This window comes from Lepisma saccharinum, chromosome 1 (genome assembly GCF_977018435.1).
Source record: "Lepisma saccharinum chromosome 1, izLepSacc3.1, whole genome shotgun sequence".
Lineage (NCBI taxonomy): Eukaryota > Metazoa > Arthropoda > Insecta > Zygentoma > Lepismatidae > Lepisma > Lepisma saccharinum.
This window is the reverse complement of record NC_139229.1, coordinates 5,727,826-5,754,604: the sequence shown is the minus strand read 5'-3', so window position 1 is coordinate 5,754,604 and position 26,779 is coordinate 5,727,826. Positions and strand designations below refer to the sequence as shown.

The 26,779-nt window shown below is 40.3% G+C and overlaps 1 protein-coding gene across 1 annotated transcript; it reads left to right on the top strand.

Annotated features, from left to right (window-relative positions):
* Positions 1–5,034: 5,034 nt before the first annotated feature.
* LOC145979652 (pickpocket protein 28-like) lies at positions 5,035–26,196 on the top strand. Its single transcript, XM_083112618.1, has 5 exons — positions 5,035–5,287; positions 9,593–9,652; positions 13,096–13,270; positions 14,452–14,543; positions 26,009–26,196. The coding sequence occupies exons 1-5, from the start codon at positions 5,035–5,037 to the stop codon at positions 26,194–26,196; spliced, it is 768 nt and encodes a 255-aa protein (XP_082968744.1).
* Positions 26,197–26,779: the final 583 nt, after the last annotated feature.

The window sequence follows — 26,779 nt, the reverse complement described above, 5'->3', positions numbered from 1 at the left end:
GTATATATAATTAGACAGTGGTATTGGTTTGAATTTGAATTTGAATTTAAAATTTTGGGAGCATCAGCACTTAGGCTATTTTGCTCCCGTCACATTATACGGGGGCCAGCCCCTTATCGTTACACATAACAACTCTAACGTTGCATAACTAAAATCATAAAATATTAAAATGTTCTGACTTTCATTAAAAACTGAGGCTGTAAAGGAGCACTCAGCACAAATAAGGACAAAACACAGGACAACACAAACAAAATTATACTGGCCATGGGGCCAGTCGCCAGAGCCTCGTCAGTCAAGCCCAGGGTGCACTACGTGGAAGTGAGGTTGACGATTGGGTGCACTACGTGGAAGGAGCACCCCTTACACCCCACAGTGGTATTGGTGCATCAACACTGAGGCTATTTGCACCTATGTAACATCCCTATAAGAATGGGTACAATATTTTGCATTTGTTGCCTTTATGCTATTTTCACCTATTATGTGAAATATATGCTTCATTTTATTTTTTTAATTTTTTATTTATATTGTTGTATTATTTTATATTTTTTATAATATGCACTAACTTACTAGATAATCTTTAGCACACATTTTAAACATGTATTCATACAATGGTATATATTTTGGGAAAAAATATAATACAGCACATACAGTACATAATATTCATATTTTTGTAAACGAAATGAGTTACACTACTGAATTGCAAATGTTTTCACAAAACTTTTGAAAAATTTTGAAAAGTTTCAGTCAACACTTGAAAACTGTGATGACTCCACGTGAACTTTATTGAAGTAAGGAATACACATATGTGGTTTACTTTCACACCCTTCACAAAAAGTAACAACCTTCTTCACTTTATTCGCTGCTGTTTTTCGGCCTTCTTTTTCAGAGACCAATTTGTTTAGAATACTTTTCACTAAGTAGGTCAAATATAAAGCTCAAAGTAAAGAATGCATTTTCGCGAAATTCATTGTTGCTTTTCAATCGCCAGTGGAGCAGTGAATGAATATTTTCCTCTTGGCGTCGCGTTGGTCCCATGGGACCGACACACTATAATTTCGATTTATCGATATAATAAAAACCAAATTCGAAATTTTATAACATTGAAGTTATTTTACAACAGAAACACTACGCAATGGCATTAACGGCGCTGTCAGTGAATATTGAAAATTTCATCCAGCAGTTAACGTGTTAAGATTGTTATGTTGATCAGTGACTTAGCAATGGGTGGGCAAAGTGGGCAGCTGCCTGGGGCCTCGTGCCTAAAGGGGCCTTGCATTCCAAATGGTTGATACGAAGAAATATAATAAATGGCAGTTAGAAAAAATATGGAAAAGTCTAATTTTTGTGGGCAATAAAATTTCAACATTCTGTTTTTCTGGTTTTAAATTCTATACTAATGTCCAAAATTAAAGCAATAAACGGAAATTCTTTCCCGTGTGTCCATTTGACCGCATCATACGATCAGGTGATAGTAATATTTATGATCTCATAGACAACTGGTTTAAGATAGAAAATAAACTAACCTTAATGTGCCAGGATTCAGGGGTGCCAATCCCCCCCCCCCAAAAATCATGTCATGCATTTCCCCCAAATCATATCATTGGCGCCCTTAAACCATATCGTAATCCCCATAAAATATTTAATTACGACAGCGTGTCTACCGAAAGTAACTTTTTTCTTAGCTTTACTGAACATTATAATTGATCTGTCCCTCCACCCTAAACAGGGGTGCCATCACTCAAGACCACCCCTAAAATCGTTCATCATAATCAAGAATACCGCGTGGATCCCACTTTAAACTGTAGGTTTAGTCCCAATTAGCCTAAGAGTGCATAAAGTGGACTTAAAAAACCAAATCAATCAATCATGAATATCGCTTGTCTTGTAACGCAGCTTTAGTATAAAAACTTCATCTTCATCTCATTAAAGTGCGAAACACACATCGTAGGAACAAATTATTGCGAGCGAAGCGAGCAAGAAAATTTTTACATCTATTTCTTTGCAGGCTTTGAAGAATATTAATTTAATGGGGTGTCAATACTTTCTTAAGATCCAGAGATATTTAGTCCTTTCCTTTTCCAGCTTTTCCTTTGGCACATTCGGGGTCAAAAACATGTGGATGCCTTATCGCTAAATACAGTCTCCAAAATGTAATGTTCGAACTCTCTCTCCACTACAGAAATCCCTGACAATCTAAGATTTAACACTTTATCAAGAGCTTTCTATATCCCCCTTTAAATTTCATACTCAATCCTACCACCAAAATTTCCATGCCAATTTTAGACTTACTGTTAATATTGATGAGTAGATATTGCCTCCTCCAAAAGATTAATTCTCAGTCTCCACACCAGAATTTCCGCAACAGTCTAAGACAATAGTAATACACAAGAATTGGATATCCCCTTGAATTTAATGCTCAATCCCCCTCTAACTAAAGCACTCGCCATAATCTAAGACTTACAGTTGGTAACTCCCCCCCACCCCAAAGTTTAATTCAGAATACCCCTCAGAACCCGTGTGTCAATTAAGGCCTAATATATAGGAGTTCGAACCCAGCCCCTTTCGATAATGCCCTAAACACTTTCATATCTTTGGACCTCCCCGATGGCGCAGGTTTAGCGTCATTGCCTTGTAATCAAGGTATCCCGGGTTTGAACCCGGTGGAAGCATATAGTGGTTCGGATCCCACTTTAAACTGTAGGTCCAGTTCTGATTAGCCTTACTGTGCATAAAGTGAACTTAAAACACCAAATCAATCAATCAATCAACTTTCATATCTTCATCTAATGGATTAAATATGGTGCATTTAAGGCATAAAATTTTTACCTATATTTTGGAAAAGATATAAATGTTGAATTTTATATAATTTGAAGGGAAAAATCCCCCCCCCCAACAATCTCGATGGCACAACCTGCACCATAAAACCCCCCTGTGGGCACACCTGCCAGGATTTATCAACAAAAAAAATCACATGACGAAAGGATTTATGTTTGTTGCCACACTAGTGTAGTTAAACGTTATATTTTGAATGAATACGTCAAATCAGGAGCGTAACACACAGCTGGAAAGACGAAATCTTTTCGCAACACAACTGCAATTTGAAAAAAGTCTGGGCAAGGATTAAAAAGAATGGACTGTCCCGACTAAATCAGGATGTCTTGTAGCCTTGCATCAATGGTTATAAAACAAAAATTACTCAGTGTTGCAGACTTCTGGAGCCTGCCTTTCTCCCCAATCAGCCCATTCATATATGCAAGGATGAAATCTAAATTCGTACACAATCTGAAAAATCGTCACTGTTCTTTTCGTACATTTTTATATCTTCACATTACAATATTTCATAGATCGAGGGGGGGAGGGGGGTCATGACCCCCATGGCACTTCCACTGGGTATGGGCCTGACCTACAGCTTCAGATTTCAGGGAAAGACTTTTAGGGGAGTGAATTTTTTTTAAAAAAAAAAAGTAAAGTAAAGTAAAGTGCTCCCCTGTGCTTTGCACCATGCCATGAAGGCGTATAGGGGGTGTGGGGTTAGGGCCCCACACTTTCTTGATCTCAACCGAGCTGTGGGTGATGTGATCAGCACCATGCCCCTGGCCACCTTTACTCCCCAGAGTATCCTCCAGGTACCCAGTTTATACAACGCTGGGTGGGTGGCGGAGTCACTTGAACAGGTTGGAAAAGTCTCGGTTCTCCCCCACCGGGGATCAAACCTGGGTCTCTTGCATGGTAGTCAGACACCCTAATGAATGAGCTAGCATGGCTACATGAGTGAAATTATTAATTATAATTTTCGTCAGCAATAATCATTATTTAAATATGATAAATTGCTGACACATCCCTGAATATTTTGTATCGATTCACATTGAGATTGGCCCGGCCCTGTGGCCGAGTGGTTAGCACATCGCGCTGCGATGCCAAGGGTCCCAGGTTCGAATCCTGGTCAGGCTTGGTTGTTTGTGAATGTCCATTCATCAATTTCATCATTTCATCACTCATCCTCATCTTCGCAAATTAGCCAAGAGGCACAAAACGCGAAGTAAAATAAACTAAATCAAACAAACTAATCACATTGAGATGGGGCCTCCCATTCTAATCTCACCCAGGGCCTCGCATTATGTTGATAATCTCACCCTAAATTAGACTTTGTCTATATTTTTTACCTTATTTGTTATAAAATACTGTTTTAATTTCTCTGTTCTATGTTTACCTTTGTGTCTTATACAGTATGTGCAAATTATTACTCAATATCTCCATTACACTACTGCTATTTGCATGTATATAATAATACCTCTGAAATTTAGATTCAAATATAACTTTGAAGTGCATTAATTCAAGCAATGTAGCTATGAAATCAGTCATGTTTATAAGTACGTTGTAAATTGAAATGTCATATTTTTCAAATCATTTTATATGGATTATATAATTTTCTTGTTTACATAATGCTTATGAACATTGTAAGTGCCTGTGTGTTCTAAATAAATAAATAAACAGTCTAGGGACTATGTTCATTCAGCTGTTATTTGAAATTTATTCATTGTTGACTTTGTATTGGAGCCCATATTTGACTGGAGCTCAAAACTGATCTGTGCGGCCATTGACGGGAGTGTTTTCGGATACGTAGTATTTCAGTTTTTCTAAAATCTGTTATAAATATAAGCAGTGGCTGTGTCCAGACTACCAAAAACCTCTTTGCGAAATTATGGGAAAGAAAATAGCAAAAGTAAGATTCTAAGATACATAATTTTGTGTAGATTAATCACATTCAACTGCAATGTACTAGATTTAGAATGTCCTTCCTCCTGTAGTGCATTGAGTGAAATAGCTTATAATTTTTTTGTTAAGTGAACCAGAATACTTAAAAAAAAACATTCTCGGTATAAAACCAGATAAATTTTGACAAGTAATGATTAAAACAATAATATTCTATGAATCACAATAGTGATCTGCACGATGAGTGATGTGTGAGTTTTTCCCGCACAACCACCACAATGTTAACTTTTGTTTTTTTACAAGATAATATTTCACAGTCCAATGGAGTATCCAAGGTCCAGTCAGAATTTCGTGAGGGTTCCATTAAATCATCAGACTGACGTTGGCATGGAAGCCAAAGTGATCACGAGTGATCAGTCTCTGATGAGTATCTCCGTTCAGAAGCGTCATTGCTACTTTGCTACCGAACGCACTCTACGCTTCTTCACCAAATACAGCAGGAAGAATTGTCAGATGGAGTGTCTGTCAAACCGCACCATGGACATTTGCAACTGCACTGCATTTTTCTTGCCACGTAAGTCTATTTTAATACATTGCTAGTAGCACATTTATGGGGGTGCTACAGGGCCTGAGGACCACCATATCCCTTCCATCCCAAGAAAAAGAAACTCCCTGTAAAACATGAATACTTTTTCTTGTATGTATGCATTGCTTGCATTGTAGAATTATTTCTCTTATAGTCTGTAGTTGTTGTTGTTACAAGCATAAAAAAAAAACAGTTTTTTGTTGCGACGTTTCAGAAGAGCACACACTCCCTTCATCAGACATTAGTTAGATTAACCAAAAAGAATTTATGATTATGAATTTATGAAAAAATGATTCTGACTTGAATTGTTTAATTTTTAAAAAAACGTGATCATTTTTTTTTATCTGAAATAATAATAAAACAGATAAGTTGCTATATTAGAACAATGTAACATTGACAACATACATTATATAACTGATTCTTTTTTGTTGAAAATTTTTAACCATTGTTTTAACTGTATCTTTAATCAAACTAAAAATAAATGTCTGATGAAGGGAGCGTGTGTTCTGAAACGTCACAACAAAAAGTTGTGTTTTTATGCTTGTAATAACCGTAGACTACAAAAGAAATAAAATAAAAAAAACTTGATCCAATAATTATTGTGGTTATTAACAGGGTGTCATGAAAGTCAAGAAAAAGTAAAGAAATCAACAAGTAGGTCAAGGAGTAAAGAAATTACATTTGTGGTCAAGGATTTTTGCTATCAAAATGACTGATTGGTTTGGTTTATTTTATTTTGCATTTTGGCTAATTGCGAAGATGAGGTTGAATGGTTCTAAGATGAGATGGTCACAAACATGTAGGGATGACAACAGGAGCCCCACAGAAGATTATACTGGCCATGAGTCCAATGAGAGAGCCTTACTAGTCTGCCAAATGCAGGGTGTACTACATGGAAGGGAACATTATTTATTACAAAGCAAGTCTAATTCTCTTGTTAACGTACAGTTTAATTTTTCTTTTTCTTAATTCCTAATTCAGAACTTCGCCCAATAAAAGGTATTATTTTTCATCTACATGTACTGCGATTGGTTATTTGGCTAATTTGCAACTTCAACCTACTTCATGCATATTGCCATGATAGTATGAGGGGCAGTCAAATGAAAACCGAACACCCACCATAAAACACATTCCCCGCAAAAGTTGGCAACACTGTTGTTACATATCGATACTGCCATCTGTAGGGTAGGAGAAATGCGTAGTCCACACAGTTGTTTTGTCATTGCTCAGGAGGTGAGCATAGTGATAAGTGTGTTCATCCAGCACTGGAAATGGAGGTGTAGTTTGTTTCTTGGTAGCTGAGGGTGCTAGAACACGCGAAATTCATCGTTGCACGTCTGCAGTGTATGGCGAACACTGCATGACCCTGACAAGTGTGCACGAGTGGCAGAAGATATTCCGCGAAGGACACACATCACTGCAAGACGATCCGCACCTAGGACAGGCCCATCGAGCCATTACGCCTGATGTGATTGCGAGGATCGATGGTCTGATCCGGGAAGACCGACAAATCACAGAGGAAGAAATTCGTGTTCAGGTTGGCATTAGTCATGGCTCTGTGCATGCCATTATCAAAGATCACCTGCAGTTCCGAAAAATGAGTTCCGCATCAACTGACGGAGGGACAAAAGATTGACAGAATGACTGCATGTCTGAGTCATTTGCAGCGGTACCACGAGGAAGAGTATGCATTTCTGTCACGTATCGTCACAGGGGACGAAACTTGGTGCCACCATTTTGAGCTCGAGAGCAAATGGCAAAGCCAACAATGGAAACACGTTGATTCTCCCCTGCCAAAGAAATTCAAGGCTGTCCATACGAGTTCTGGTAAGGTCATGCTGAGCTTCTTCTTCAACTGCAAGGGCCCTCTGCTTGTCGACTTCCTAAAGCGTGGAGCCACAATCAATGCACAGCGCTATGCAGACACGTTGCAGAAACTGCGATGTGCCATTAAGTCAAAACGCCCTGGAATGCTGTCGGACGGAATCATCCTTTTGCATGATAACGCCCGTCCCCATACTGCCAATCTGGTGAGGGATAAGCTTCAGACATTTGGCTGGGAACATCCTCCGTACAGCCCCGATCTTTGCCCTTGTGACTTCCACATTTTTAGTGACCTGAAGAAAGACATTTGTGGACGTCGGTTTCATTCGGACGAGGAAGTGCAACAGTGGGTGAGGTGGATACGTCAACGACCTACCTTTTTCTACAAGATTGGAATTGATCATCTCGTCTCCCAGTGGGATAAATGTCTTAACACTTGTGGCAATTACTTTTGAATAAAACAAACTCAATTGTCACTTTGTAGCGGGTGTTCGGTTTTAATTTGAATGCCCCTCATACTATAGCTGACTTTTTGTTAATGACATACTCATGACAAGTCAGAGCTCCATGCGCCAACCTCCTAAATCCGTCCTTACTCACACACACACATGCACGAGTACACCACTCATTAAGGCAAAGAGTGACAGTTTCGCACCAGGCATGCATTTATTTCAATGTCATCGGAATGGGTAATGTTACTAGTAAAAATAACCCCGACTATACAAGAGAGTATGAATTTCTCAGGGAGTCTAAGAGTCTGGAAAACCTTTAAAAAAGTCAGGGAATTTCCTTTTTCTGAAAATGTCGGAAATTTACTGTTTTTCTGGAAAAATCAACATTTTTGTAGTAGTATATTTTTGAACAAAGAAAATGAGGAAAAGCAAGAACTTTTAAATTTGTTGTGGCAAAATATACTTCAGTTTGATATACTGAGTATTACTGGAAATTACAGTAGAAATTGTATATTAAATACTACAGGAAAAGGGGTTAATTTTTGTGCTTTCCATAATATATGGAAAACTTAAATTCTTGGTGTGGAAAACCTGGAAAAGTCAGGGTAAAAAAAAAAGGTAAAGTTTTCCCCTGTGCTTAGCACCACGCCATGAAGGCGTATAGGGGGTGTGGGGGTAACGCCCCACACTTTCTTGATCCGGTCGTGAGTGGGGATGATGTGATCAGCACCAAGCCCCTGACTGCCTTTACCCCCCAGGGTTTCAACCAGGTACCCATGTTATTCGATGCTGGGTGGGTGCCGGGGCTGCTTGGAATTTTGTTTTTATAGAATTGTCAACACCTTGATTTCTCCCCATGTTGCAAGTGCAAGCTTTCTCAAGTTTATAATTAAGCTAGTGACGATATTTGAAAAATATGATGAATAAGTATTTACAGAATCTCATGCATTCCTTATGGAGAAAAGAAAATGCAACATCTTCAAGTTACGACTAGTCAAATGGAAGTTTTTGACTTTTTGGACAACAAATAAGAACTTCAACGTGTCCTCTTTCCATTCATGTGTTTTTCTGTGTCATTGGAAGCGTGGTATTCCCAAGAGAACAAGTATAGTAATATTCCCTTAACTCCCACTCCTAAAATAATCCAGCGCATAGACCTTTCTCCATCTCGCCATGGGGAAAAGTTTGTGGGGGATGAGTGGTTTAGGGACTTTCCACTGAAATTGTTCCTCCTGGGATTAATGCATACTTCAGTAAGCATTTCTGTGTTCAGGAATAGGTCAGAAGAACGATTTTTCAAAATTGGTTTGGATTCCTTTGTCAACTATGTTCTACTAGCAACATGCATTGTTCTTATATCTCTGTCTGTTTATCTATTGACTTACCTTGTATCTCAATCTAGGATGGATTCAGATTTCAACACCCAATAATACTAACATGAAATTATTATGTAACTAATTTCAAACAATGTTCAATTTTGGGCCTTTATTTATTATATAAACAATATAAAATATTTATTGTAAGAAACTAGTTGTTTGAACCAGCTAAGCTCTTTCCTTATCTATGACCATGCTTTCCTTTCGGTAACACCTTCTTAGGAACACACAATCCAGGATGCACTATTATCAGTTTAAAATATAATAAATATAACATAATTTTATTACAATTTTATTGACAAATATAAAAATATTGTCTAACATATTAACATGAGAATGTTCAATTATAAGATATGCTTGCATACTTTTTGAACAACATACTTATCGTGGTAATTACAGTAAAACTATGATTAAATGTGTAATAATGTACATAAGGAAAATAACAGTTTTTCTATATATCAATAAAGTTTTGACAATATTTTTTTCCAAACAGTAACTTTATTCATTATTCACTTACATTTCTATTTTCTTAGTTAAACTGTGTAAATTATATAGTTCTAGTATTGTTAAAGAATTTTTCATCTTTCTGTAATTGCATCGTTTATTGCGATAATATATCTTTTAATATTTCTATATTGCAGGAACTAGCGGTATGCCCATTTGTACAGCATCCAAAGCATCATGTTACAACTCTATTGAATGTAAGTACAGGAACATTGGTAAAAAAAAGGTAAAGTGCTCCCATGTGCAAAGCACCATGCCATGAAGGCGTATAGGGGGTTTGGGGGTAACGCCCCACACTTTCTTGATCCGGTCGTGAGTGGGGGTGATGTGATCAGCATCACGCCCCTGTTAATCTGACAAATATTTTTACTATCTTAGGTAAACATTATTGTAATCCTAAAGAAAGATTGATCTTGTGATGTAGCTAAATAGTCATCTTGTTTGGGATAGAATGCAGATAACTCAATTTCATGTTAGTGCTTAGTGAGTCGTGTTTCACATCCATTGCACCAATATCCCAAAGTCAAGTAATGATATACATGGTTTGTTAGGAAAGTAATGAGACTGGCAACACTGTGCACGAACCGGCAATGCTGCTGCCCCCACCTTCACACGGCAGGTAGGTAAACGCTCTGCCGTTGACTCAGTACAAGTTTCAACTTGCTACAGTTGCTACACAATTGTTGGGAATGTCTGACGTGAAGTTGTATTTGTGAGGTGCGTTACGAAAATGGACTGGCAAAAGTTTGAACAACGTTGTGCCATCAAATTTTGTGTTAAGCTTGGCGAATCTGCTACTGTGACTTATGAAAAGTTACAAAGGGCTTATGGAGAATGAATGAATGAATTTTCCGTCAATGAATTTTTGGCAAAAAAAAAAAAAAGCATTCCTGTGGTTCCTCAGCCCCCTTATTCGCCGGATCTCAGTCTCTGTGACTTATTTTATTCCCCTTGCTCAAAAACCACTTGAAAGGATGCCATTTTGATACTTTGGATAATATCCAGAAGAGCGTATCCGAGCTAAAAGGTATTCCAGCAGAAGCCTTCCAGCACTGCTACGAACAATGGAAACAACATCTCCATTGCTGTGTAGCTGCCGAAGGGAACTATTTTGAAGAGGATAACCTTGATTTGTAAAAATAATAAAATTCATCGTTTACAGAAAATCAGTCTCATTACTTTCCTAACACACCACGTTTGTTATGAAATTAAATATTAACAGTGTTTTCTACACTTAGTGTAAAATATTCATTTTTATGTCTATGATTTTATAGGAAAAATAATTTCCCATACTAAAATCAGGAGAAAAGTAATACATTTTATAATACAAATTTGTAAAGACTTACCTTGGTGATTGTTTGTAGTCTTTTAAAGGAGTCTTCATTGATTGATTGCTTTGCTTTATTTTACTTCGCTTTTTGTGCTACTTTTGGCTAATTTGCGATGATGGGGATGAGTAATGACATGATGAAATTGATGAATGGACACTCACAAATATCCATGCCCAGGCCGGGGTTCGAACCTGGGACCCCTGGCATTGTAGCATGATGTGCTAACCACTCTGCCATGGGGTCCAGCTAATGTAGTCTTGAAAGGGTAGCAAGGGAGTGGGGTTAAGCATAGACGTTAATTCCCAATTTTAGTGGTCAGTGCAATGCACTACAAATACAAGAGTGGCAAGGTAGTATCAAAATATGCATTTTCTGTCACATTTGGCTAATAGGAACGATGAGAATGATTGAGACCAGGACAGGACTCGTACCTGGATACTTTGCTAGCATATGTCCTTGTCCACTGAGTCAGCTCTGTGGATGTATCATTGTGCATACCCCAGTTTTCATTTCACCATTCATCGTTGAAAGTATCCAAGAGGTAGAAAAATGAAGTAAAATAACGAAAGTAGTTGTTTGTTTGAATTGGTGTTTTGAGTCCACTTTATGTGCATATAGGCTAATTGGGACTGAACCTACAGTTTAAAGTAGGATCCGAACCAGTGGGATGTGCCTCCACTGGGTATTGAACTTAGGACCCCTTGATTACAAGGCAATGACGTTACCACTATGTCATCGGGGAGGCACGTAAACGGAAATAATGGATAAGATTAACTTTTGTACGATAAATAGTTCGTTTGGCAGTCCAGGAAGCGAAAAACACGCTGAAATGTTATTGAATTTAGATCTGTCAATTTTAGAAAATTTATGTTTCTACTCAAGCTGTTTTTGAGCATCTCCCCTGCTAAAGTTGTCCATGTTCCTTGAATCAACTTCTGTTTCTTCGTGTGTGCTGAGACAGTATCTTAATAGGGAAAGCATAAAGTAAGATACTAAAGATTGTACAGATTTCGCCGAGGATTTCAAATTATGTTAAAAATATTTCAATCGGTGAAACAAATAATAATAATGATATGATAATAACTGTGGTGATGCCCAGAGCTTATAATAATAATGCCCATAAAATTTTATAGATTACGGTATTTTCAATCAACAAATAACTCACATAAGAGGTGTGGCAGTAAAGTAATGAGACTGATTTTCTTTTAACCATGAATATTCGTGTTACAAATCAAGGTCATCCCCTTCAAAATAGTTTTCTTGGGCAGCTACACAGCAACAGAGGTGTTGTTTCCATTGTTCGTAACAGTGCTGGAATGACCTTCAGCTCATAGGTTACGCTCGTCTGGATATTATCAAAGTACCAAAATGGCATCCTTTCGAGTTGTTTTTCAGATGGGGGAATAAAAAGAAGTCTCGGGGATAGATCCGGCGGAACCACAGGAATGTTTTTTTTCTGCAAAAGTTCATTGATGGAGACTGCCGTGTGACTTGGGGCATTGTCGTGGTGCAGCATCCAAGTGCTAAAATTCGATGGACGATAAACTGGTTCAAATTTAAATTACTGATCATTCTCAATGCCAATCAACAATCTGACTTAGCAAGAGACCTCATTCTTTCCACATTGTCATCCATTTTTGAGGTTGAAGGTCTTCCCGCACAAGGTTCATCTTCTACTTGGTCTCAGCCTTCTAGAAAGGGCTTGTGCCATCTGAACACCTGTGCCCTGGATAGGGAATGTTCTCCATAAGGCCTTTGCAACTTTTTATAAGTCACAGTAGCGGATTCACCAAGCTTTACACAGAATTTTATGTTAAAACGTTGCTCAAACTTATTACCAGTCCATTTTTGTAACGCACCTCACAAACACAACTTTCAGATGCTCTCAACAATCGCGTAGCAACTGTAGCAAGTTCAAAGTTGTACTGATTCAAGGGCAGGGGTTAACCTAACTGCCTTGTGAAGGGGAAGGCAGCAGCATCCTCGATTCGTGTGCAATGTTGCCAGTCACCTTACTTTTCTGCCACACCTTGCATCATTCCATTAGACATGGGAACCGATAATACACACAATTTGCACATACATGGGCAACACTGGACTAGAATGAGCGAGGCATGAACATTTGAGGTGCATTGTGTAGGTGGGCAGTTTTGAGTGCACAGAGGATTAGCAAAGCTGCACAAGTGCATTCGAGTTGCCCATTCCTAGTGTAGTATGTACGCTAACTTCTACAGAAAAGTTTAAATAAAAACATTCCATATTTATAAAATATTATCGCAATCACAAAAGGTGTACTCTTCCTTTTTCAGCTGTAATGCTCCAAGAGGAATTGTCCTCCGGAAATAAAGAGAGCAAGGTTCCCTGTGATTGCTTACCAGGGTGTGCAGAGATCAACTACTCTGTGGAAACAAACACGTACCCGAGAAATAAAGGGTTGATGATCTTCATTGGCTTAGGATTGATAGCCACACCAGAAAGAATAAGGTTTGTACTTTTATTATTTTTAATATTGTTGCTGTTTCATGTTAATGGCACGTTCCAAAAATCACTAGAGTTTAATGTGTCAAAAGAATTATGCCAGTTGGCTGTTCCTTAAGTCTTCTCGTTAAAGTTTGGTTTAGAGGAAAGAAAGAACAAGCGCCTTCTACCTTCCCTTCCCTCCATGAGTGTTGGGAGTACATTGTAGTGATTGTTGAAACAATGCAATCTGGGCATACGCAGCAACAAAGGCATTGTAAGTGGCATGCCTGTTGGGTAGCAAGTGTACTTATCTGCTAGATTTAGACTTTTATTGTGAAGTTTTTTTAGAAGAGTTTTAACTTAACTCTGTGACAGTGACGACAGTATTGAGTGTCAGTGAAATGGTGAAGCCAGGTACAAGTGGCAGAAAGCTATGCAATGTGGTAAACCATTGCAAGGAAAATATCACCGAAACGGATAGTAAGATTATTCGCTGTATTTTACCTTTAAAAAAAGGAAATGAAAAATGACTATGGTTTATTTTTAGACTCCACTTTAAAATGTTATTTTAAATGAAAGCATAATACCATTCATATCTAAAACATTATACATTAATACGAAATTTAATGTATCCCTTTTTATATACACTCCTCACAAAAAGTTTGGAATATTGATATATTAGGCACAAGTTTGGAATATAATTATGTTTGGTAGTATGTGATAGGCACGGTGATGTCGGTGAAAAGACGAGAATGCCTACCAACCAACCTTTGTTGCAGAGTGGTTAGCACAACATGCTACATGTCAGGTGTCCCAGGTTCGGCTGGCCTGTGCATGTGCATGTGTATTCTTTGCAAGTGTCCCTTCATCACTCATCGTCATCTTCACAGTCAAAAGTGGCAGAATAGCGAAGTAAAATAAACCAATCGGTTACATCCACGCACTCCACTATAGACAATGCCTAATTTCAAGTTACATGTCTCAAGTTGCAGATCTTTTATTAGGTTAATGTAAAATTCAAGAAAAGGAAGTGTAACACCATGTATATCTATTTGTGATAAAATAATTTATAGCATGCTTTGTGGTAGTGTATTTTGCATACTCACTCCAGACTACAAAACACATCTCTATATGGTATATTATAAATTCTTTTCAATGTCACAACATGGACAATTGTGAATAACCCTTAATATCTTTGTTTCCAGCAAGGATTATGCAACGGTCACTTTCTTCTTCAAAGAGAAGCAATTTCTAGGATACCGCCGTGGGGAATTGTACACTGTCACTGATTTTATAGGTATTTAGGAAAAATAACTTTGTAAAAATATATTCCTCATAGTTGTCATTGTAAGTGGCGGGCCCATAAAAGATCAGGAGGGCCATAATTAGGGCTCGGAAGTTGACAAATCATCTTTTTTTCTGAGCCTTGAAAGGAATGTTAAACCTGATATCAGTCCATTTCCCTTAAGTTGGAACCAGAAAGCACTGGCTTTATTTTGCATTTTATACATTTTTGTTTATTTTTCTTCTCCTTTGTTGTTTCGTAAATTTTAAATGCATTTGCTGACGTAAACTTATATATTTAAATTTCCTGACATGGTCTATTTAGCAGGTTTGCCATAATACGGTCAATGGTTAAAAAAAAGGTAAAGTGCTCCCCTGTGCATAGCACCATGCCATGAAGGCGTATAGGGGGTGTGGGGGTAACACCCCACACTTTCTTGATCCGGTCGTGAGTGGGGGTGATGTGATCAGCATCACGTCCCTGACCGCCTTGGGTTTCCCCCAGGTACCCATGTTATTCGATGCTGGGTGGGCGCCGGGGCCGCTTCCCTCGTTAGAAAAGTTCCCGGATTTGAACAGGCCAGGGATTGAACCCGGGACCTTTAGCATGGTAGTCAGACACGTTACTGACTGAACCACCGCAAAAGCTCTATATTATTTTTAACCGGAATGTTTGGCAATGAATTAAATAATTAATTTGTGGTACATTTATTTTTGCCAACAAATTTAAAATATTTTGTATGAAGCCTTCTTCAAGGTTCTCTTGCTGGCCACTATAATCACTTTAATCTGTGGTTTTAGACACAATAATAAATATATAGGTATACAGGGTGCCCTGTAATTAGATGTATTCCCTGAAAGGGGTTAAAGTAGAGGCAAATTGCAATAAATTTGACCATATGATATCCCATCCGAAAATTAGTAGTTTTTGAGATAATCGAATTTCTATTGCTTTTTTTTTTTTTTAATGACAATTTTCCACATTAATAAATAAGAATTGAGAAAAGACAGCTCATTGTATGGCACATATTTCAGCTCCTTCCGATAACTAACAAATAAGTGGTTGGTTGGAAAATAGTTTGTCCCAAATAACAATCACATACGAGGGTCACTATTTATATTTTGAGCCTTGGCAACACTGATTGAAGTTAGGCGCGATTTGACGTTTGCACGGAATCGTCTGGCATTATTGACCATAACGTACTTGAAATGTTTTGTCAATAGCTTCATTTGTGTTGTTTATGTTACCTTGGAGATTGCATGACACCAATAAAATGGAATTAACTCGTGAACATTTTCGACGTGGATTATCAAGACAAGAGTGCATCGATCAACTTACTTCCACATTTGGCGATGAAGCCCCATCCTTTGCCACTGTGCCACTTCGCTGGTATAACGAATTTAATCGTGGCCGCCATTCGCTCACCGACGAGATTCGCGAAGGTCGTCCAAAATCAGATGTTGTTCAAGAAAACATTGATGCTGTGCAAAACCTAATACTGCAAGATCGTCATGTGACATACTGTGAGATTGAGGCAACCATAGGCATTAGTTCCACAAGCATATATAAAATATTACATGATCATTAAGCTGTGACAAAGGTATGTTCTTATTGGAACCCCCACAATTTGACAAAAACTCAAAAAGACGCTCCCGTCAATTGGTGCAAACAAATGCTCAATAAATACAATCGTGGTGCTTCAAAAGACGTATATAAGATTGTAACAGGTGACGAATCATGGATATATGCATATGAGCCAGAACGTAAACAGCAGTCGACTGTATGGGTGTTTCAAGATGAACCCAATCCAACAAAAGTTGTTCGCGCTCGAAGCACATCGAAACAAATGGTCGCCTGTTTTTTCGGGAAAACTGGTCATGTGGCAACTGTGGCTTTAGAGAAATGTAGAACGGTCAACTCTGAATGGTACACAACAATTTGTTTGCCAGAGGTCTTCGGTCAAATACGGAAAACAAACAAACGCCGTCGGATCATTCTTCATCAAGACAATGCCAGCTGTCACACATCTCGTCTAACAACCGACTTTATGAACAGTCAACAAATCGAATTGATGGGTCATCCGCCGTACACTCCTGATTTGGCACCCAATGACTTCTTCTTGTTCCCGAATGCCAAGAATAAATTGGGTGGACAACGATTTTCGTCGGCGGAAGATGCCGTTGATGCGTTCAAAAACCATATTGGAAAAACTGCTTTGACAAATGGTTCGAACAAATGCAAAAGTGTATTGACCATAAAGGAGAATACTTCGAAAAACAATAAAGCAGTTTTCAATGCCAAATTCCTGTTTTTTCATTGTTAGGCTCAAAATATAAATAGTGACCCTTGTATAAGTAACAGGTGAGTCTAAACTTACAAGTGATGATAAAAAAATGCACTCTTTAGTTTACTTGGCAAGGTATTAATAACAAAAATGGTATGACACGAAGCGTACAAATTACTTAAATTACTTCCTTGTGTCATCAGCTATCCAACAAGGTACAAATGTTGCTAACATTAACATTTGTGTACAAGAAATAATACTTCATTCATCTTCATGTGAATGGAATCCATGAACAATACAATACAATTAAAGAACATTATACGCCTTGCTCAAAGTGGACACCTCCGTTACGAAAGCAGGCACGCAGGTTTTTATGGACATTTGTCCTCTTATCTCGTGATATTATGGTGTCCTTGATGTCTTGTAAACTAAGTCTTTCATGTGGCTCCAAATGTAGAAGTTGCAAAGCGTCAAATCGGGGGATCGAGCCGGCCAGGAAATCGAGCCACCTCGGCCAATCTATTTCTTTGGATAATTTTCATCCAGCCACTGTCGCACGCACAGGCAGAAGTATGGATGGGCGTCATCAACAATCATTTGATCGAGCCATTTTTCCTGCCCCAAATCTTAAATGGCATCACTTATGAACATTTTTTGAGGAACGGGATGGCAATGTTGTTGGAGGATGTGCCTGTAGCTACAAGACGTGACATGATATACCAGCATGATGGCTGCCCAGCTCGATCCCCCAATCGATTTGACACCTTGCGACTTTTACATTTGGAGCCAGATGAAAGACTTAGTTTACAAGACACCGGTAAACTCGCAAGAAGAGTTCAGGGAGAGGATCTTAACAGCTAGTCAACACATCAAGGACACCATCACATCACGAGTTACGAGACCAAATGTCCGTAAAAACCTGTGTGCCTGCTTTCATAATGGAGGTGCCCACTTTGAGCAAGACATATAATGTTCTTTAATTGTATTATTCATTGATTCCATTCACATGAAGATGAATGAAGTATTATTTCTTGTACTTTAACTTTTTAACTTTCTCTACTTTAACCCCTTTCAGGGAATACATCTAATTACAGGTCACCCTGTATATAGGGTGATTCTAAAGGTAGGGTACAAACGAAAACCACAGATACCTCCCATGAAATGGAGACGAAAGTGTCCCTTCCACTTTGCCGAGAGATGCCTCCATGAGGAGCTAGACAATGCCGAAAACGTGTGAAAATGAACTTCACACCGCTGTGCAGCCAGTACCAGTGAAGATTGAAAGGCGGAACAAAAGAAGTCAAAAGGAACACCAAAGTCACCCATCCGAAAAACACCAGGCGGCAGCTGCACAACGTATGCGCATGGGGTTCCACAAAGGAAATAGGAGTGTCCCTCAAGACAAGTGAAGGGAAAGGGTAGCGATCGACAACGGTAGGGACAGAAGAAGCAATGAAGCATGCAAGAACAATTGCACAGCGGGAAACAAACACCATGACTGAAGCAGTGCAGTCGAGAAAAGTAGTGCGAGGTTGCAGAACCACGGGAGGACGACATAGGACTAAGAAACACATCGAGAATGCAAGCAAAGTGGTCCGTGACACTCGACAGGCAACAGACGCATACATGGTTCGGGGCAGAAATGGCAGCGCTGGCGGTGCAGTGCATGGGGAGTCCCCAAACACAGTGGGGAGACACCGCAGCAAGAACAAAGCACGGTTCAACAAAAGAGAAAGAGGATTGGACGGGGAATGGTACCTGCCAAGGAGACAACAAATGCGAGACGAGGGATTCCCCGTAGCAGCACCGAGGGGATGTCACACAGAGGTCGTGCGCCAGCAGGACAAACAGCAACTACGGGCACAGGAGGTTATTGCCAATGAAAGGTGCACGTACAGATAGGACCACGTACCCCATACAGACGTTGTTACAAACATCGTGATGGGGCCCAAAGAGCCTCTTAGAAATGAAGCCGGAGGCACATCGCTGGGTGGGAGGGGCGAAAGGCTGCTGGAGTACGGTGGACGACACCAATGGACGAGGTCGGAAAGTGTCCAGCCCGATCACCAGGTCTATCGTCCCCAGACCTGACGTGGCTGCTTGCTTCCGAGCCCAACCCCAGCCGAACAACTCGAGTCCCTCCTCGGCCGCACCCTACCGCTCCGAAACCAACCATGGCCTTGCACCACCGCTGCCGCACACTGCCGTGTGGGTGTGAGACCGGGCCGAGTGAGGCTGTACAGACAAACTGCATGGGACAGCCGTGGAATGAAGCTACGTAGGGGTATGCACGTCTGTTCAACTGCTGGGTCACCCCACATTGGTGTACACAAACACCACACGATCGTACGTAGTGCTCCCCGTCGGCTCGAACAAGACGGACGAAGTACGTGTTGTGGGTGAATGGGGCAAGAATGAAGGACGCTACATGTGTTCCACGATGACAAGCCCCCAGAGTACATGGCCCCACCTGACGGCAGTGGTCAGGTAGTGAAGAGCACAGGCACGGGTGGCTCGGGAATGTCAGCTGATTGTACCACAGCGCCATGCAGACATGTGGGCTGCAGGCGTCTGTTCTGCGTACAAAGTGCCAGATTGGAAATGCAGCGTCAGGGAGCGTGTCAGTGAAAGAGCCGGTGCGGTGGTGGTGTGCTTGACATACGACAGTTGAGTACGTTGTTTCGAAGCCATTGTGACAAGTGTGTGTGTGTGTGTGTGCCACCTGTGCACTGGAGTACAGTATTCCATAATTGGCACTGTCCTCACCATAACATGAAACGCTACACATTTGTAGAACTGAGGGACATGCATTTTGTCTACGGCCTTGCAGATGGCAATGGACGAGCAGCTGCACGCCTCTATCGCGAACGGTATCCGGACAGGCGCCACCCCGACAGCAGGTTGTTTTCGAACGTGCACCATACCTTGGTGAATCGGGTGTGTTACGTGCAGGCCATCATGTCAGTCACCCAAGACATGTGCGCACCATGATGGTCGAGGAGGACGTACTTGCTCGCGTGGACAACACACCGTCCACTAGCACCCAGTCGACAGTGTGGCATGTCCTTCATGATGATCTGCTGTATCCCTATCATCCACAGTGAGTCCACACGTTGCTGGCTGGGGATTACCAACGACGTGTGGAATTGTCAACACTGTTGCAGTTTTGTACCGATGATCCCCGTTTTTTGCACCATGTGCTTTTCACGGACGAGGCATCATGCACCCGTTAGGGCATCTTCAATTGCTGAAACAGCCATGTGTGGGATTATGAAAATCCTCATGCAGCAGTCGAGGTGCACCATCAGACCCAGTTTGCAGTGAATATCTGGGCAGGTATCATCGATGAACAGATTATCGTACATACCTGCTGCCACCACGTTTAAATGGCCGCCTCTATTGCACCTTTCTTGCATCAGTCCTTCCAGAGCTGCTAGAAGATGTACCCCTCAACGTGCGACATTGCATGTGGTTTCAATTGGATGGAGCGCCTGCACATTTTGATGTAACATACTGGTAATGTGCGAATTACTCACAATGAATTATAAACTTTAGGCTAAAAGATTAAAAATCAGCAACTTACGTGTGTGAGTATGAGATTTTTCGTACTACGTTTCGGAGGTTACACTACCTCCTTCCTCAGGTTGAAACGATGTTATTCAGACACCTGACATGGTGCCTCGTCGTGAAAGTGAAGGTTAAGGATTTAGGTTAAAAAGTTGCTTGAAGGACACTTTCTAAAAAAGAATATAAATTACACATCTAAAACCGCGCAATACTATAAAAACAAATGAACATCCTAGGCTGAAGTCGGTGGACTGCCGACCAATGCTCAGGGTAGGCGAATGCACGGTGTCGGCCCGTACCAGGGGAAAGAGAACTTCCCCTCCTCAATCTTTCCGAACTGGGGCTCGGGAGTCACCAATCCAAGGAGAAGTCGACCTCCACCTCGGCGGCTTTCCTAACCTCAGGAGTAACACGGAAGCCCATCTCGTCCCTAATCACTGCGGCTTTATCCCATTTTTTAAAGAAATTAACCCAGCCGTCTTCTAAATTCCCATCGTCCCTATTAAGTTTGTTCCAATTTTTCGCGCATATATAGGCAGCTTCATATACGTTTCTGTCCAATTTATTGTTAACCTCCCTAATAACCTCCCTTTTAGCAATCTTATGTCGGTTAACCAATATGTGTTCAGATAATCCAGTTTTGGGTATGCCCTCCTTTACGTCCTTATCATGCTCCCCCCACCTAACTTGCATGCTTCTCCCGGTTTGTCCCACATATTCCTTTCCGCATTCACACACTATCCTGTATACTCCCTTCCGCTCTTCAGGGTTATTGCGCCTATCCCCCCTCCCTTTCTTATAGGACGTAAAGTGCTTTTCAATACTCCGGGGCGCTCTTACACCGCATTTTATTCCGTAACCCCTCACGGACTTTTCAATTTTCTCTGAGACCCCCTTAAAATACGGGATCCCGACAAAAAATGTGTTCTTTTCACCGTTTCTTATCTCAGTTTTTTCATTCTCTTTGTCTTTTTGCGATGTTTCTTGCCTAACAATCCTTTTGGCTTTCCTAGCTACTTTTTCCAGGTCGCGGATAGTGTACCCATTCTTTACCCCCACCTTCCTTATCCATTCCCCTTCTTTCTCTTTCTCTTTTTCGTCATTGCACAGTCTTTCGGCGCGAATGAAAAAGTTAAGAAAAACATTTAATTTAGTCCTGTTCGAATGTTGGGATCTCTTATGGAGGTACAACTCTCCAGCTAACGGTTTATGGAAGACCCCGGTTACGATCCGTTGTCCGGTTTTAGTAAGGCACAAGTCAAGAAAGTGGATCTTTCCGTTGGCCATATCTTCCCTAGTAAACCCAATCCTGGGGTCCTGCTTCCCCAATTGGTCGAAAATGCTGTCAAGTTTGATTTCGTTCCCTATGATGAGGATGTCATCTACGTATCTCCCATAATACTTTACCTCCCCCCTCCCCCCTACATGCTCTATAGCGGCTTTTTCGACGTAGTGCATGAAGATGTTGGCCACAAGGCCAGAGATGGGGTTGCCCATGGCCAACCCTTCTTTTTGTCGGAAGATTTTATCGTTAACGTAGAAGTAATTGTACCCCGTAATGAGAAAAAACCACCGGACATACTCCCAGGCGACCAAGATTTCAACGTTTTGGTCAATCAACCATCTATACAAACAATCCCCAGCTTTGTCCCGGGGGACACTGGGGTACAGATTAATAACGTCGAAACTACAGATTACGTCCCGTTCTCCTATGGTGAGTTTCTCAATAGTTTCTTTGACCATAAGAGAGTTTTTGACGCTATACGGAGTGTCCATATTCATTTTTCCCATCCTCTTAATCATTTCTTTAGCTAAACCATATCCTGGATGAGCATACATGGGGATGATGGGTCTGAGGGGTATCCCCTCCTTATGGGTGCCAACCTTTTGCACCATACCTACCCACAGTGCTGGATCGGCAGAGTGGGCCCCGTCCCCTGGCCCGCCTGTTCGCCTGACTTCACACCAATGGATTTCTTCTTGTAGGGCCATGTGAAAACACTCGTCTACGAGACCCCGGTGCCTGACCAGGAAACATTGGTAGCGAGGATACTTGCAGCATCGGCCGAGGTGTGTACCATGTCAGGGATTTTTGACAGGGTTCGCCAAAATTTCCTGCGACGCTGCAATGCCTGCATTGAATGTGGTGGTTGTCAATTTGAGCAACTTTTGTAACAACGTCAGTCCGGGGTACGACTATGTACTACGTACTATTCCTATCTGTAAGTCCACATTTGCGTGGCAATAAACCTCCTGTGTCCGTAGTTGCTGTGTTTGTCCTGCTGGCGAACGACATCTGCGACATCCCCTTGGTGCTGCTACGGGGAATTCCTCATCCCGCATTTGTTGTCTCCTTGGCAGGTACCATTCCCTGTCCGGTCCTCTTTCTCTTTTGTTGCACTGTGCTTTGTTCTTGCTGCGGTGTCTCCCCACTGTGTTTGAGGACTCCTCATGCGCTGCACCACCAGTGCTGCCATTTCTGCCCCAAACCATGTACGCGTCTGTTGCCTGTCGAGTGTCACGGACCACTTTGCTTGCATTCTGTGTTTCTTCATCCTATGTCGTCCTCCCGTGGTTCTGCAACCTCGCACTACTTTTCTCGACTGCACTGCTTCAGTCATGGTGTTTTTTTCCTGCTGTGCAATTGTTACTTCATGCTTCATTGCTTCTTCTGTCCCTACCGTTGTCGATCGCTACCCTTTCCCTTCACTTGTCTTGCGGGACACTCCTATTTCCTTTGTGGAACCCCATGCAGCTGCCACCTGATGTTTTTCGGATGGGTGACTTTGGTGTTCCTTTTGACTTCTTTTGTTTCGTCTTTCTATCTTCACTGGTACTGGCTGTACAGCGGTGTGAAGTTCATTTTCACACATTTTCGGCGTTGTCTAGCTCCTCACAGAGGCATCTCTCGGCAAAGTGGAAGGGGCACTTTCGTCTCTATTTCATGGGAGGTATCTGTGGTTTTTCGTTTGTACCCTACCTTTAGAATCACCCTGTATATACTATATATAATCTGATGTACGCGAAACACAACTGTATTTTTAGATGGTAACCGACTAGGTCCACTTTGAAAGGAAGTGAATGACTTATACAGAAAAAAAAACTTGTTCTTCTTGAAGTAAAAATAAATAAAACTATATTAGCACTTAATTGCTTTTTGCCCTTTGCTTCGTAGTTTAATCTGGTCACTGAAACCTACAATAACGACTGAGGATTTGTCGTGGTGACCATGTAGTGACACCCTAACTGGTTGGATGATTGCCCATCTCTGCTGAGGCATGTGGGAGCGTGGCTGGCAGTCGTGAAGTAGACTTTAGCCCTCAAGGCTACTTTTTGTTATTTGGTAGTTAGAATCACCAAGCAACGGATTTTATATAAGTATTAAACTACTCTTTTGTAAAAAAAAATCACAAGCTTTCATTTTAAGAGTGAAAATTATCTTTAGGTCACTTTTTACAATTAATAGGTCATAATTTTAAGGTCATTTTATTTTTTAGCTTTTTTAGGTCATCAACTTCCGAGCCTTAGTCATAATTATCATAAATGGTATGCATTGTGTTTGTATATGTGAAAGTATGCAACACCAAGAAACTCGTAGCGTGTAGAGGACATTAAGACAAACAAATTTTCTCAGTAAGTTTTTCTCGTTGGGTCTCATTTAGAAGCTTGACCAGTATGTGTGCAGTCATGACACACAGATTCATAATTGGCAGTGTAATGTACTTTTCTGCCAGATAACATAGTACAAGCGATAATATCATCAACCTTATCACAAAATGTCATGTCCCAATTTTTGCACTTTTTCAGATGCGTGTATATGAGATACTTTTTAAGTGCGTCATAACTTGATTGAGCAACTTCTTGTATTATGTTTTAGTGTATTAACTTGTTGTTACTATTATTGTAATGCTGTATCATTGTGAACTTCGATACTTTGCTTTAACACATTCATTTCTCTAGTTTTATCTGATTTAGGTGAGAAAGGGGAAATATCAATTCTAACACACAGTAATTGATTCATTAACATTTCTGCGAAAATTTGATACGGTAATGATGGTTTCATACCAGCAATTACAACCTTTAGTACTTGTACACCGTGAAACTGTAGTTAGTAAATTGTCATTAATAACTAAGTGCAGTTTCCTGGCATTTAGGTACATAAATAACTTGCGTTTCATGTGATTTACATCTCACATTGGTACTTGGCAGGGAAAGAATTCTCATATCCTCTTTTATCAATTGCAATTTGATCTGTAAATCTTCCATGTAGGTCACATTAAATTTTTATTTTCAATCATTAAAGGTTCTGCAGTATTGCACAGTAATTTTTGGGCTAATATAAAGTCAAATTCAAACTGTCAATGGCATTACTATGCCATCAGGGAGGCCCTGTATGTCTAGGCTGCATACTTCAAGGATAGAAAATGCTGCTTGTTTGAGGCTTTGTAGCATCGTAACGAACGAGCGCTATTAGAAAAGGTGTTAGTCTTGAAATCCTCTACACACTGAGAGAGTTTGTCAGTACCATACAGTACACCCTATGTCTGAGGGGAGGGAGGTGTACGGGGGTATCTCCTGACTTCTGCCACAGAATTTGTATCATTTAGCCCATATTTTCATCAACATTTTGCCATTTTTGCAGATTAATTGCTATTTATCTACTATGACTATACATGACTAAAATAGTGAGTGTTGGACCATTTGAACTTATGGAGGTCTGTTGTTGAAAGCATGGGATTTTTAGTGTATCTCATGAGTTTATCAATGAGTTGAGGATAAAGTCTATATATCTACTTTAGTTTTGTGAATTCTCTCCATTTCTTGCAAGAAGTAAATTACTTGTTAAAGCAACACACAAGCAGCTGTCTCTCCTTCATTCTCTCTCGACGACCTCTGATGATGATTCACAGATGGAAACAAAAGCTCAGACAAACTCTTAGTGTTGTTATAAGTAAATTACTATAAAAGAATTGTAATCAATCTCCCACCTGCAAGTGTGTCCTGACATTCACTGTTCCAAACCTTAGCCTTCCCTTGTTTAGTTTTCTCTTAAAACTTTTTACCTGTGTCATAATGGGTCCTTCTCAGACATTCAAATGCAGTAATAGTTTACGTCCAGAATCTTTTTTGTTGAGCTTTTGTTTTAAGACCACTTTATACACAGATAAGCTAATCGAGACTGGACCTACAGTTTAAAGTGTGGTCCAAATCACTGTGTGTCTTCGCCAGGTTTTGAACCTGAGCCAGAATCTTTTGCCCTGAAGAGACCCATCATGGCATTTGCACTTTTTCTAGGGAAGAAAAGTGCTGTAGCTTTCGGTTACATTTGAGACACCATTCTTTCTTTTTCATCGTGAAATATCCCATGGCCCCAACTAGGAGGTGAGGAGACCAGATTTGACTGAACTGGGCCCTCCGGACTTCACAAAAATTCACTGCACCAAGCTCTTAAGGATCTGAGTATAGGTTGAACTGCTGTTTCATCAGTTGTTGTTTTTTTTAACTGAACTACTTTTGGAATCCCAATTACTCTCTAGCCCCTGTACTGTGCTAAATATTAAATATAAATGTTCTTGTATGAAGATTGTATGCATACCACCCTGACAAGATCATCTCTCTTTTGTAGCAAGCTGTGGAGGCCTACTGGGACTATTTCTTGGCTTCAGCATGTTCAGTCTTGTGGAAATCGTCTACTTCCTCATCATGAAGGCAATTTCATATCAGAACAAGTCACCTCTTCCAAGTACAAAAGCTTTGATGAACATCTATGTGTCAACGATAGTTCAACGTCAACAACACCAGGGGCGGCAGTGAGGATATAGAATATCTCTGCAGAATTTATTTTGTTGAAAAAAATGTATTTGCTTTTTATTACAAGAAGTAGCCAACTTCCTTGGCAGAGTGGTTAGCACATAATGCAAGGGCACCTGGGTTCAAATCCTGGCCTGGGCATTCTTTGTGTCCCTTCATCACATCACAATTAGCCAAAAGTGGGAGAAAAGTGACATTGATTGATTGATTTGCTTCATTTTTTAAACCACTTTTGGCTAATTTGCGAAGATAGGAATGAGTGATATGATGAAATGACACAAACATTCCATACCCAGGCTGGGATTTGAACCCGAGACCCTGGCTTCATAGCATGTTGTGTGAAAAGTAACATAAAAGAAACCAAACTCATTATGTAGAGCATGAATTATTTGTTATGATTTTAAAAATTCAAAACTTCAGTGTTTTGATAGATATGGATGTGTTTTACATCACCTGTTGTAAAAATGTGACACTAACGACTGAAATGCATGCTAACAGAACCAAACCTAAGCTATTATATGCATACGTGGATAGGTTAGGCAGGTCCATACTCTGTTACCATGTATTTCCCAAGGTGCTAATGCTG

What these genes read in the sequence shown, in the direction of transcription:
- LOC145979652 (XM_083112618.1), top strand. Translation starts at nt 5,035, where the DNA reads ATGGAGTATCCAAGGTCCAGTCAGAATTTCGTGAGGGTTCCATTAAAT. An exon ending in ATGTTACAACTCTATTGAAT is followed by an intron (nt 9,653 to 13,095) that starts GTAAGTACAGGA and finishes TTCCTTTTTCAG; the next exon opens with CTGTAATGCTCCAAGAGGAA. An exon ending in GCCACACCAGAAAGAATAAG is followed by an intron (nt 13,271 to 14,451) that starts GTTTGTACTTTT and finishes CTTTGTTTCCAG; the next exon opens with CAAGGATTATGCAACGGTCA.